Raw genomic sequence first — 14324 nt, 5'->3', positions numbered from 1 at the left:
GTCCAACAGAGCAGAATGAAAGTAGACAAGGAATTAAATAAGTACAAAAGGGTAAGAGGTCACGCGGGTCACGACCCCTGTAGTTGTGTCAGTATGTTGTCATCAGCTCAGGACCTTTTATTGATGTTCAAGTCATCTGTGTCTGCCACTTCATTGGGCCATGGCATATGGTCACCTTTTAGGAGAATAGACATCATTTGTTTTTATTTCTACATGGCTCATTCTTGACTTCCTCCTATTATTATACTTTCCCCTCTACACTAATTGGCATGTGACCTTCCTCCCACAGCCAAGAGACACCCTCACTGTACTGCTCCAATAAACAAACAATTACAAGAGAGGAAGATGTATCTGGCGGACGTGCTTCACAATAGCAAAGCGTTTAATTTCGGATTTCACAGTCGTTTGCAAGAGGGGACAGGGGGCCAGGCCAAACAGCAGTCTCTTTCCCAGAAACACACACACATCGACACATACACGCTGCTCTTTTCTGGGCCTACTGTTTTTTAAACAGCATGTAATTACATCTCCAAGCTTCGTGTCATGGCTCCCATTTTCAATTTAATGTATAGATGTAATGCACTGCGGCCGGAAGAAAACATCCATCTCTATCTGGGTTTTTACATGCTGCTCATAACTGAATTGCATAGTGAATAATTCAATTTGCAGCCATATACAATCACTACGTGTTGAGGAGGGTGACCGCAGTTTCAAAGCACGCCTAATGGATTGCTTCAGTGATAACAGTGGGCTGTGAGTAAGTAGTTTTCCTACTTGCTTGTCTAACCGCAGTGTAGCCGTAAAGACCGACATTATGCTAGATCAATACGAACCACCAGAAGACCAGATTGAAGCCTCTCTTCATTCAAATATTCATACCAAATAAAAATCCTTTAATCCTCCTCTTTGGCTTGCATTCAGGTTCGTTTAGAACCAACTAATCCTGTCGTGAGCCTCCCATGTAGGGATCAAACATTGTTGCTGAATAACAACAACAATGTGTACATTTTTAGTACTTAGTGTCATTTTTTTTCATGATGAACCCTTCTGAATTGTAACACAGAGACAGTTTTGCCATTGATTCTTCAAATATCGATCCAGTCATTGGCAATATCGCAGCAAGAGCTGAATTCTACATCCAACAGGCTACTATTAGCTAGTTGACAGCCAATCCCAGGGCTATTTTGGATGGGAATCCATCACTCAACTCAAGATGAGAACAACATTGCCGTGCTGGAACACTGGAGCAACCTCCCAACTCACACCAGCTCGCTCTTCTTGATTTTTTTTCCCCCCTGACTTCCCAAGCTCACGGGGGGGTCATCAAGCTGGGCCCTGTTTTAAAGGCGAGGACGACATCAAAATGGGCATGACGACAGAGCTGCGGAAGATCCCAAAGGGAAAATTCTTGGAAGGGCGATTCCTGGAAGGGGGATTTCCCCCATCTGTGGTCCCTTCTCAAGGTTTCCCACTACTACCCAGTTGGGGTTTATTGAGTTTTTCCTTGCCCTCCTGGGGGTTAAGATCAGGGAATGTCGTGTATATGATCTGGTGCATATGTGACGACTTTCCTGTGATTAAGGGTTATAGAAATAAATTTGACTTGACTTGACAGGAGCGTATGAAGGTTTGGCGGAGCAGGCTGAGAAAGTCTGTCAGACTCCAGCGGGATTACTTTGAAGTTTGTTACACCAGTCTTGGAACTTTTGTGACACAATCTCGTCATCGAGCATTTCTGATTGAGCTTAATGGGCAGTGGCTGTGTGTATTGAGGTGCAATTTCTAAAGTTGCTGTTAGAGTAGAAATTGGAAGCTTAACAAACCAAAACGCTACTATATCCAGACCCTTTTTTTTTGGTTGTCAAGAATAGAGCTGGAATTGAAATTGTGGTATGTATAAGCCGTTCTTGACTAATTTACTTAAATTAGCAACGGCAGAGGTTATTCTGAAGTCCATGTTAAATACTTATCTTTTTTAAAACTGTATTTCACTGATCACTTAAAGTGGATGTCAACCCAAACGTATTTTTTTCAAGAATATGTTCAAGCCGTCCCACTAGTTGAAACACGGCATTATGATAAATATTGCGTTTGTGGAATAAGAGTTAATCCATCCATTTTTAGCCATCTCTGGGGGCGGCCATTTTGTCACTTCTGTTGATTGAAAATGACATCACAGTTGCTCAGGGCTCAGGTAACGACCAATCGCGGCTCAGCTTCAGAAAACAAGTGAGCTGTGATTGGTCATTACCTGAGCAACTGTGATGTCATTTTCAGTCCAAAGAAATGACAAAATGCCTGCCCCCAGAGATGGCTAAAAACAGGTGGATTAACTCTTATTCCACAAACGCAATATTTATCAGAATGGCTTGTTTCAGCTAGTGGGCCTGCATTGAACATATTCTTGAAGAAAATCTTTGTGTTGACTTCCCGTTTTCACAATCACGTAATGACACAAATTTATGGTATACTAAGGAGTCTCATCCATCCGTCCATACATACATCCAACCATTTCCATACATCACTCGGACTTAATGAGTCTGAGTCTTCCCCTGCAGAGTTTGAGAGAGTACATATTGGATCACAGGGCACATATAGCCAAACAGCAAACCATTCACACTCATATTCACACTATGGACAATTTCAAGTCTACAAGTAACCAAACAGCTCTATTTTTAAAACACGGGAGGATGTAGCCCGCCACACAGAACAACACAAGCACTGAAAATAGATGAGTCAAATAAATGTTCAATACTCTTTTGTCTAGTCTCAAAGCATAATGGTTCCCAATACCGAGTGGTTTGAGTGGTGCTTATGTTTTACTATTTGAGAGGTAGGTAGGTGGTGATATTGACTCCATGTTTATTTACAAAAATCCTTGTTTGAATAGTATGAGACTTTCAATCTGTTTACTTTCTCTTCTACAGTTTCCTCCTTTTTGACTCCCCCTGGACTTACAGTAGGCTTGCCCGCCTTCATTGTTCATAAGGTATTGTTCTCTGTGCCTTTGTGTTGCTATCATTTGCCGCCCAGATACGTCTGCCGGCACTGATCCATTGTCCAGCAACGTGCCACACAAACAGGCGTCAATTAGGCAGCCTGTCGCAGTCTGCGGCGACGTGATTGCTTCGGCCCGGCCCCTGCCTCAGCACCTGTCTCAAACACCCTTTGATGGGCTGTAACTTAATCGCTGTTCAACTCAGCTTCTGCTAAAAATAGCCACACACACACAGGTCAGGTTCGGCTAATGATCACTTTTTACAGGTCAAACTTGGAAGAGTGAGGACAGTGTGGACCGTTTGTGAGGTGATGACTGTCTAGAGGTGACACATATCCTGTAAGAGTCACAGAAAATAGTCAATCCCAAATCTTGCTTTATGTTGACACTCACTTTCTGTCATAATGATATTATTGAACAATATTTGCAATGATTTGCAATGGTGTATAGGTGCACTGCATTTAGCTAAATAACCAAAATATTACAAACTCATTTGAGTGTGATATGGTGCAGCTTCTCCTTGTTTGTAATGCGTGTACAGAATTGTGAAGGGCTGTTGCTGCCACCGTATGATTCACTGAGGGACATCGTTTCTCATGCTATCGAATGAAGAAATGAAAATTGATTGATGACAGCATATACTTGACAGGATTTCTAATGGCATTTATTCATCCTTTGCTGCACGCTGCAATTGCTAAAGTCTTTATTTTAACACACAAGCGTACAGAAAAATCAAAATCGGTGATTCGTTTTATGAGAAATTTAATGCAAATAGGCTGAATTGAACAAGTGTATTTTGTTTGTACAAACAATAGACAATTGCATGTTTCACATGTCAATAATTAATCCTCAAAAGAAATGAACAACAATAAAGGGAAAAAATTTTTGCATATGTCAACACCCATTTACATATGATTCATCTATGTTTACACGGGTAAAGCAGAGGTAAATATTATGGCGTTGCACAAAAAGATACTGTTAATCTGCCCGCAAACTTCACGGGTTTAAAAAGAACCGCAGCTAATTAACAGCACACCAGTACAGGAATATATTTTAATATTGATCTCCTTCTGTCCCTGGAGCATTGTCTGCAAAATGTGTGAGTGCACGTGTGTATGCGTGCGCAAGTGTGTGTGCGCGTGTGTGTGTGCAGGCAAGAGTATGATTATGAATATTTTAAGAGCACATTTAACATGGCGAAGCTGGAGCAGGCTCGGTGAAGGATTTGTGCCTACTCTTCAGCTAATGACCTCAGGCGCTTCCAGCAAAGCTTCTTCATATTTTAAAGAAAGTCGATAAAGCTGCAGCCCAGTCAGCAGCATTAAGATTCATACAGACGCCACGGGGACCCTGAAAAAAATTAATAACACGCGTGTCTAACAATCCGTCCTGCGATTTAGCGGAGTAACCAAGATCTCAGCCTCAAATGCAAAGTAGTAATGAACACATAGATGAGATAAATTCCAAACACGCATCTCTTACCTCTCAAATCAATGTACAAACACACTTTTGCTCCCTGTAGTTCCTTCGGGCCTCTCTCCACGCACAAACGCATGCACCTCACCAAACTCCAAAGCAAAGGAACCCAAACACACTAAATCCCTCAGCAGTACAAGCTTACACTCTGTTTTCCCTCCGTTCGTCTCTCACTTTGCCAAAAGAGAACACAAATCAATGCGCCTAAAAGACGTACATTTTGTCTCTGTTAACAAAAGCCTTTTTTTTTTCCACATTTTGGACAATTGCTTTGATTTGTGTTTTCTTATGCAGATGTGGTGAATCCTCTTGATGCAAGGTCAGCCATTGTGCAGAATCCATCCAAATGGCTCTTTGTTTACAATTTGTGCTCACGCTGCTAGTGGCACTTTCCTGTCTGCCTTTCAGACAGCGCCAAGGGACCAAGGCACTCACATGAATGCAAAGTGTAAACAATTAACTAATGCAAAAAGAGTGGGCGAGGACAAATCATATTGAATGTATTCGTATGTTTGTGAACGCACCTCAGGTGGCAATCTGTCCTTCATTGTGGCTTTTCGAGCGTGACAAAAGATTGATATCTCCTGTTGTTTGTAAAACAACAGCAACAACATCACGTAGTGTACCCGATTGGATTTATTTAAGTTATTTAAGTTAAGAAAAAAAAATCTGCTTGTGACAGGGAGTTTTTTTTTAGACAGTAGGTGAGTTGGCGGCACTTAGCGATTGGACAATCGTACAGCGGTAAGCTCGGTCCTCCCTGAGAGGCTAGACAGCATATGGCATTGTCTCCAAGAGAACAACACAGCACCCAAGCTGCCTGGCAGCAGTGGTGGGAGCGCGTGTGTGTGTGTGTGTCTGTGAAAGAGACAGAGTGAGAAAAATGGTTGTTGCGCCTCCACAGACAAAATAATCAAGTCAAATGTAAACTGTGCAATATGAAACGTGTGTGAATATGAAATCATATTGCCACATCATGAACCAGTCTTTCAGAAACAGTGTGACTATCAGGCATCGTCTGTAGCATAACAAAGTAAAGAAAATGAAAAGAAAAGCACGCACATGTTGTAATACATGTTGGCTTTTCCACGCTCTAACACTCTGAGGTTTGGCAGGTTGCAGACACTTTGGGATACACACAAAGCCAGCGAGCTGATTTAGACTCAAATAGCGGAAGTCCTGATCGTCTGCCTGGCAGAATAGTTTCCATTTGTGTGGGAGTTAAAAGGGAACGGAGAGAATCAATAAGGCTTTAATGGAAAGCCATCGAGAAATTCGGAAGCTTATTAGAGCCAGAAGGCCAGGAAGCTCGACAGCATTTATTTAGGGCGAGTTACCTTAAGACTACAGTTGAATCAACTTTATTCCGTCCATTTGACCACACCGCAGGCCGCTGTTATTCACAGACCAAATAAATCAGAATAACACATTTAGGGCAAATATTCTGTATGTAGAAAGTATTCCAAGTAACTTGTTCCTGGGATTTGATAGTAAACTGAATGAAAGAGCTGCGGGCGAACATATCTGCTCTCTAAGCTGTTGGAAAGCAAAATCCTGTGCCAACCCAAACAATTCAGACCTGCAGCATATAGCCACTTTAAATCCTCTGGCAGAGACATCTCTCTCTCTCTCTCTCTCTCTCTCTCTCTCTCTCTCTCTCTCTCTCTCTCTCTCTCTCTCTCTCTCTCTCTCTCTCTCTCTCTCTCACTCTCTCTCTCTCTCTCTCTCTCTCTCTCTCCACACACAATGAGAGGCTTGTTTAAGCAGCTCATCAGCAGCCTGGTACCCCATATGTGCCTCACACCCAACGGTCCCCAGTGGCTTCCAGCTCTGTGCAGTGATACCATCTCATCTGCCAACATGGACCACTTGGAAAAACCCCAATCCCTCCTCTCGTTTCTCTCGTCTGCCCTTCCTGGCTAATGTTATGATCTGGACAGATAGCATCGTCAATCTTTCTGCCAAATAAAGTGCCGAAATCATGATGAAAAAATATAGAGATTGTAGGCAAGCAAAGATCAACTGAGGTCAACTGAGGTTAGGCACAACTGTAAGTTAAAACAAATTGGAATACAGTTCTACCCACTTAAAGTGGGAAATCAACCCAAACATTTTTTTATCAAAAATATGTTCCCAGATTCCCATTGTGATTAATATGGCGTTTGTGGAATATGAGTTAAGCAGCAAAATCCACCCCTTTTTAGCCATCTCAGGGGGTGGCCATTTTGTCACTTCTGTCGCCTGAAATGACATCACAGCTGCTCAGGGCTCAAGTAACGATCAATCACGGCTCAGCTTCAGAAAACAGGTCAGCCGTGATTGGTCGTTACCTGAGCCCTGAGCAACTTCGATGTCATTTTCAGTCGACAGAAGTGACAAAATGGCCGCCCCCAGAGATGGCTAAAAACCGGTGGATTAACTCTTATCCCACAAATGCAATCAGAATCAGAATGCCTTGTTTCAACTAGTGGGTTTGCGTAGAACATATTCTTGAAAAAAATATATTTGGGTTGACTTCCACTTTAAACATACAGAGCATAGATCAAGATTTTTGTCAAATAATCAAGGTGTGAATGAAATCTTCCGATACAGTAACAACATATGTGGCGAGAAACAGACAGACAGCGATGAAGGGTCGGTCCAGTGTCACATCGGCAGAGTGTGTCTGCAGGTCCCGCACGGCGGCGGTCCGCTTATCCCCCTGCCACCGCACATATGTTCGGGACATGGAACAGTTGGACGTGGCCGATGGCTAAAATGGGTCAGGCAGACACAGATGGAGAAAAAACTCCCACTGGGTCATTGTCAGATAACTTACACACTCGGAAAAATGTGACAACATGCGACAACTGTGCATTGTAGCGCATATGAGCTCATAGTTACCTCCAACAAAGAGATCATTCTTTCATTGCTGTTTCACGGGGGGGAAACATGCAGTATTAATCAAGTAGAAGTCAACTGGTTATTTTTTTCACATTTGTTCAATTTGTCCTTTTTATGAATGAATGAACATCCAGGCAAGTGTACAATAAGGGTGTTCAATATGGTTGTTCAGACCTTTGGAAGAGATTTGCCCTCTGAGCAGTGATGTACTAAAATTGCAAGGAAGGAACGTAAGTGCAGAGGGCCCAGCTTTGACAATGTGTAAAATGACATTTGTGGCTGAAGTATTAAGATCTTGGCCTTGAGTTTCACGTGTCAGAAAAACACTTAACGCATTTCTGAAAAGATGGAGAAGAGAATGTATGAAATGCAGCTGGATTAATCACACTTTCCAACACAAACTCAAAAGGGAGGCCACAGAAAAGTTATATAACAATAGGCTGTTGATTAGCCTTCCTTCGCCTTTTCAAATCACAGTCATCGCAAATGACATGTCTGTAAGAGCATGTTCCACAAAGATGCTGTTAGAAATTCTCCTTTGGAAATGGAGGCCACCTTGACACAAAGCTGCTCCACTCTTTCACGGCAGTCTATGGTGTCACAGATAAAATGGATTCTCCACAAGTGTCCTTGGTATGTCAAATCCCTCATAAGAAAACTGATTGGAGCTGAGGGCCATCCATATGCTTATTATTCATTTTCATTTGATCATTCAAAACAATTTTCTGACAGAGTGATTGTAATGTTAAGTTATTTTTGTACAAAGAGAAGCTTGTGGTAATCCAAAAAGGCTTTGGTTTAGCACCGCTTTTCAAACTATCAGGTTCATGTTGGTTTGTTCAGTCATCATCAGGGGCGATTCTAAGATGAGAGATTTAGGCAAGATAAATGTCAGTGTTTTGTACATTTCCACACAAATGTATGGCTTTACTTCCCCAAGTTTTTCCTTGTCCTCCTGGATCAGGGAATGTTGTTAATATTAGTCAACTGTGGGCATGTGAAGCACTTTGAGATTTTCTGTGATTAAAGCGGAAAATCAACCCAAACATATTTTTTTCAAGAATATGTTCCCAGCAGGCCCACTAGTTGAAACACGTCATTTTGATTAATATTGCGTTTGTAGAATATGCGTTAAGCAGCAAAATCCATCCCTTTTTAGCCATCTCAGGGGGCGGCCATTTTGTTACTTCTGTTGACTCCAGTACTTGAGCCCTGAGCAGCTGTGATGTCATTTTCAGTCGACAGAAGTGACAAAATGGCCGCCCCCTGAGATGGCTAAAAAGGGGTGGCCTTTGTTGCTTAACTCATATTCGACAAACGCAATATTAAGATCAATTGGTAGAGGCACGTATTCCGGTTTGAGTCAGGTACTTAGACGATGACTGTACATCACTGGAAGGCAGCATATTGGGAATTCTTTAGAACAAACAATTTCTTTCAGCAAGGGGGTGCTGTATTGTTGTTGTTGATTATTACATTTCAGACCAGTACTTGCTTATACTTTTTTCCAGCTTTTTTAAAAATGGCATACAGCAAAAAGAAAAAGGAAATCTTTTAGGTGTGCTGGGACTCAATTTAGAGGTGCTTGAGCACCTCAAAAATGAGCTAGAATCACCTATGCAATGCATTTGTCGTATCATTGTCCATCTCTCACCTCAAATGAAGCAACCACATGACACACTGCGATTTCATCCATGCCTTAGTACATGTGTGACGTGCTCTGTGTGTCATATGTTCGCAATGAATCTCTTGGATTCAAGTCAAGTTTTCAGCTGCAGCATTGGAATAATTCATCGGGCATATTTTTTTTTTTTATCCCGGAGGAGCCACAGGTAGTTGATGAAGTGGCAGTGCCAAGACTCCCAACTGGCGAAGACGAAGCGCAGCTGCCGGGAGTCAGCACGGCCAGATGCCGTTGCTGATGTACCATGTGTTCCAAGCAGGGCAACAGTGTGTTTGTGCGCGAGCCGGGTGGGAGGGAATAGTGCGAGACGCTTGCCAAGACATTCTCACGCTGATGCCAACCTGACACATGCTCGGGTAGTCCCCGTGGTTCACGGTACCATATCAGCCTTTCTCCTGAATCTGTAGGGGGTCTTCCCTTCCTCAGATGCAGTCCTTTGCCAAGATGGAAGCTGGCACCTGCTCGCTGCCATCCTGCCCGTCGGCAGCAAGATCGTTTCAGGTGGTCTTTGTCGAATGATGTGTTGGCAGCAGGCCATTGCAGCTTGACTTGGTACGATCATGTCACTGTAACCTCTACCTCCAATCCTTACAACATCATGTCTACGATATACACCTAATCTCCTGTCATGCCAACACATCCTCCTGTTGTTTAAACGAGCCCCTCGATGGCTGCGATTCCTGAGCCCGCAAGCAAAAAAATATGGCTGACTTCCAGGAAACAAATCCCAAAACATTGGTCGTTTGTTCACAGGAGGCAGCGTCCAATCATTCTCAGGTTGTATCCTTGTAAAAATGTGTCACCTCATCTCCAGTGGAATTACTGGGCAGGAAAAATCAGGACAAATAAAGCGTTGTCAAGAAACAACGTTATTGTTATCGTAGCATAGCATCCTCTTGAATAGTGATCCCCACAAATAGGAAGGGCTAGTCTTTGACGATACTATTCCTGAGAGCGGAGGGGTTCTCTGATACAAAGACTCCACATTCATTAGGAACATGCCATCATCGTTTGCGGTGTAGGGGGTTTGTGAGGCAAGTGAAAACTTTTTGAACGTGTGCCATGTCTGTACCATTCTGTTATCCGAGGCCCTCGACTGCCAGCTGGCGGCTGAATGTGCCCACTTGCACAGTGATGCCAAGCTAGTTGGCACACTGACATGTGATGTATAGCCAAATGTGTTTCTTGCAGTGGCTACATATATGCAATACTCACCCCTCCCATACCTCCCCACTCTTTTCTGATGAGTGCCTCCCTTCTGCAACTGTAGCTCTTCAATAATGAGAGTTGATATTGATAGTAGCAATGCTCCTTGAAATATAATAAAATAAAATAAAATAAAAATAAATACACTTTTGGAGTTTAATGCTAATAATATAAAAGTTTTAAAAACATATTGGGGGAAAATGAAACGACCTAATTAATACATTTTAACCTCAACATTTGAGTATTTGTATAAGGAACTAAAATAACAATAGTGTAAGTATTAACAGTTATATACCATTTAATTATTTTTGAAATTGTGATTTTAGAAATCTGCATTGTCTACTTTGTAGTGGCTACAACGCAGAAGGCGCTGAATGGCGTTCACACAAGGAGGAACTACTGAGCTGCACGTTCGTGTTTCGTGGCGGAACTTTAATTGCTTGCACCGTCCTTCACTATAAGCCTACCGGCCGGCTTCTAGGTAAGGTGAATGTAATTTTGTCCTATACGAGGTAAAATGTAAACAGCAGTGTTTTTATTAAACAAAATTAGATTACAGTCTTTACGGGGAAAAATGCTTCGTTATTTTACTTTACTTTAAATGTCGAATCGTCGCAAATCTTTTCCCATTCACCCAAAAACGATAAGCTTCTGATAGAAGTCAAAAGAGTTAAGTTAGGTTTCCTCTGTGACAACATCATGAGTTTAAACGTGTTTTCCCCTCTTCATGTCATTATGTACGCACCTTCTTCATTCTAACATTACAGACACAAAGTTAAAGCCCCCTTACAGATCATAACTACAGTCCTGAAGTAATGAAAATAAACTAATATAATCCTGAAAGTATGATGCCGATCTCGAATAATAAAGCATAATTTAGTATGATCGATCATGATCACTATATGAAGCTTTTTCTTATATGTACAGCTTTAGGTAATCAATGTATGTCACTAGTTTGTTTTGCTCTGCATGTAGTTAGAAAAAATGGTGTTTACCTGATGTGTTAAATAATGAAATATAGTATGTTCTTGTTGCTCTTATTTTTTTAAACTGTGTCATATGATGGTTCTGTCCTTGCTTGCTCGGGGTTTCTGTGCGTACTCCTGCTTCCTCCCACAGTAGGGATGGTGCTACATTGGGGGCAAGGGGGCTCTCAGTACCATCAGAAATCTGTGTAGCCCCAGTTAAGCACTCCAGCTTTTTATTTGATATTCTAAAATGTATTGATAAATTCTTTTCTCAGTCCCTGGTCAGGCCCCGCTTTAGCCCTGGGAGAAAAAAAAAAAGAAATATGGAGCTGTCCCTGTCCTGCAGTCCAAAACCATGCATGTTATGTTCAATAAATATGCTAAAATGACTGTTGGTGTGAATGCTGTTTGAATTTGTCTTTTTGTCCCCACAGGGCTGGGATAGACCGCAGCTCATCTGTGACACTTGTGAGGACGAGCGCTGTCTTGACTGCAAAAGACATAAATATGCAGACACTGGTATGCAGTGGATAAATATTTGTGTCTTATAATTTCATAAATAATGATTGAATGTATATTATATTTTACATATTAATGTTTTTTGTTTTGTTTTACTTGATCAGTTGAGGAGGAGACATCTGCATTATTGACCCACGAAGAAGTTGTCCACCAAAGTCTAATGCTGATTGTGGACATGCATACATTTAAGAAAGAGATGTCATCCATCATGATTTTTAAAGTTGGAACGTTCTGAGCGAAGTAACTCAACCATGTTGTCAAGATGTGTCGCTGCACGCTACTCTCTGAAGTGGAAGTGTTGCTGGAAATCCAGTATTGACATTGATTATTCGTCTCCTAATGCAAGGCGGTGTTTTTTAGTAAAAGTAGTCCAGAGCAAAGCTCATACATGGACGAGAGCACCGTCATCAAGGATAGGCCAAAAGCCGATATATGCTCGAGCTCCAGCATTTGGAGACAGACCAGCCGTGATAGACAGTAGTGGCAGCCACAGCTACAAGCAGCTGTATGCTAGCAGCTTGGGCCTTGCGGGACGAATCAACGCCACACTACACTCTGACTTTGGACGGCTGGAAGGTAAACCAATCTCCTTCTTGTGTGCTAATGATGCTTCCTATACGGTGGCCCAGTGGGCTATTTGGATGAGTGGTGGGACAGCGGTTCCACTATATAAAAAACACCCAGCATCGGAACTGGAGTACATCATCACAGACTCCCATAGCGCACTGCTGGTGGCGGGGCACCCCTATGCTGAAATCTTGGAGCCCCTGGCACAGAGAATGGGTCTGCCTTGCTTGACACTTCCCCCTACTTCCAAACTCAGCACTTTAAACAACAGTAACAGCCATGACTTGGAGGAGGGCAGCACGGACTGGAATGAGCGACCGGCCATGATCATCTACACTAGTGGTACTACTGGGAGGCCCAAGGGTGTTCTTCATACGCACAGCAGCATCCAAGCCATGGTAAATAATTTATTTTTGTCACTTCCAGTAGTTTTGTCACCAATTTATGTTTTGCCACAGTTTTGGTATTTAATAATAGTATCTGCCTTATTTACTGTCGTAATTCTTTTGTATCACAGACCACCAACTACTACAAATGTTTATTGGTGGTTCCCATTCTCAAACAAGGAATTCAATCACTTGATCTTTGCCTCTGACAGACATCCAGTAAAAGCGTGATTTCCAAAATGTCAGCCCTTCATATACTGTAATTCAATGCGGGAGACTGTGAGGAGCACAGTCGAATTAGGGACATTGGCTTCATGTTAATGAATAGCATAACATGTTCAAATAGGAGTGAGGCTTTGATGACTGTTTAGGTATTGAATCACAGTGTTTCCAAACCTTTATTGAGCCAAGGCTCATATTTTACTTTAGAAAAAAAATTGCCCCAAAACCTCATAAAAAGTGGATATCGCTGGCGGAATCCTAGTACTTCAGTTTATGTTTGTTCAACCATAAACATTGCATCGTCAAAGAGAGTAAACCATTTTCAACACTTTAGATTGGTCAATCATTACACCCACACATGTGGACTGACCAATAGTATTCTATATATTTGTGAAAAAATATGACATTTACCAAATTGTGACGTAGAAGCTTTCGCCCCGATGCCAGCGATATGCTGTATATACCTTCTGCCACCTAATGAAAGAGCATTTAACAATTTTGCCTATCACTATATGTTGCTGGCACAGATAGTTGAGTAAAGACACATTATTTTGTTTTTAAATTAAATTGGATAATTGAACTCATCCATCGCGCAGCCTTCCTGCTTGGAGTTTACATGTTCTCTCCGTGCCCTTGTGGATTTTATTCCCGGTAATCCGGTTTTCTCCAACATTCCAAAAATTCGCATGGTAGGTTTAAATGAAGGATCTCAATTGCCTGTCGATGTGAATGTGAGTGTGAATGGTTGTTTGGCTACATGTACCCTGTGATTGGCTGGCCACCAGTTCAGGGTGTACGCCGCCTCTCGCCCCAAGTCGGCTGCGATAGGCTCCAGCACACCCTCGTGAAGATAAACTGTAGAGAAAATGGATGGATGATTTCCCACGGCACACTAATGTGCCACAGCACACTTGTGGGGAATCACTGACATATAATCACTACAAATCAATCTATCAATCAAGACAATTAAAATCATCACATCCTGGTATATTTGACGACATATATTTAAAGTTAAAATAAAAGTGCGCGGCACTACTATTTGAGGCCTGTGATCATTTTATGAGATCATTAACTAGTGATCATTTTTATTCCCGTATTTAAAAAAAAAAAAAAACGAAGGCCCTCAAATAGTCGTTTTTAATTTTGAGCCTTTCTACAGAATTTGTCAGAGATGAAGGAAAGCTCCACTTCATTATACCATTCATTCAAAACATGTTTTTAAAATCAAGACCAGTGCAGACATCTTCACATCACCTTCAACGCACACACGCACAAGCACACACTCTTTGATTAGCATAATTACGCTTTTGTTCCAGTCTAGCTTTCTTAATTAGCTCTAATTTATGCCATTAAAGATCTCACAAAGATTTTGCTGTATGTTTTCAAGTCAAATTGACCCACTTGTCCATTAGTGT

The 14324-nt window shown here is 41.9% G+C and overlaps 1 protein-coding gene across 2 annotated transcripts in view; it reads left to right on the top strand.

The window, feature by feature from the left end:
• Window positions 1–10630: 10630 nt before the first annotated feature.
• The window catches only part of acsf3 (acyl-CoA synthetase family member 3), a 29889-nt gene continuing 26195 nt past the window's right edge, over window positions 10631–14324 (top strand). For both annotated transcript variants that reach the window (XR_015086073.1, XM_086025130.1), the window contains exons 1-3: window positions 10631–10728; window positions 11650–11734; window positions 11839–12699. Coding sequence is in view for 1 of the 2 variants with exons in the window: in XM_086025130.1 (XP_085881256.1) it covers window positions 11986–12699 (714 nt within the window). In the remaining variant the exon portion in view is untranslated. The remainder of the gene's footprint in view (window positions 10729–11649; window positions 11735–11838; window positions 12700–14324) is intronic.

This window comes from Filicampus tigris, chromosome 3, assembly GCF_054856515.1.
Source record: "Filicampus tigris isolate MCC_2025a chromosome 3, RoL_Ftig_1.0, whole genome shotgun sequence".
NCBI classification, from domain to species: domain Eukaryota; kingdom Metazoa; phylum Chordata; class Actinopteri; order Syngnathiformes; family Syngnathidae; genus Filicampus; species Filicampus tigris.
Note: the sequence above shows the minus strand (reverse complement) of the source record. Positions and strands in the feature narration are given on the sequence as shown.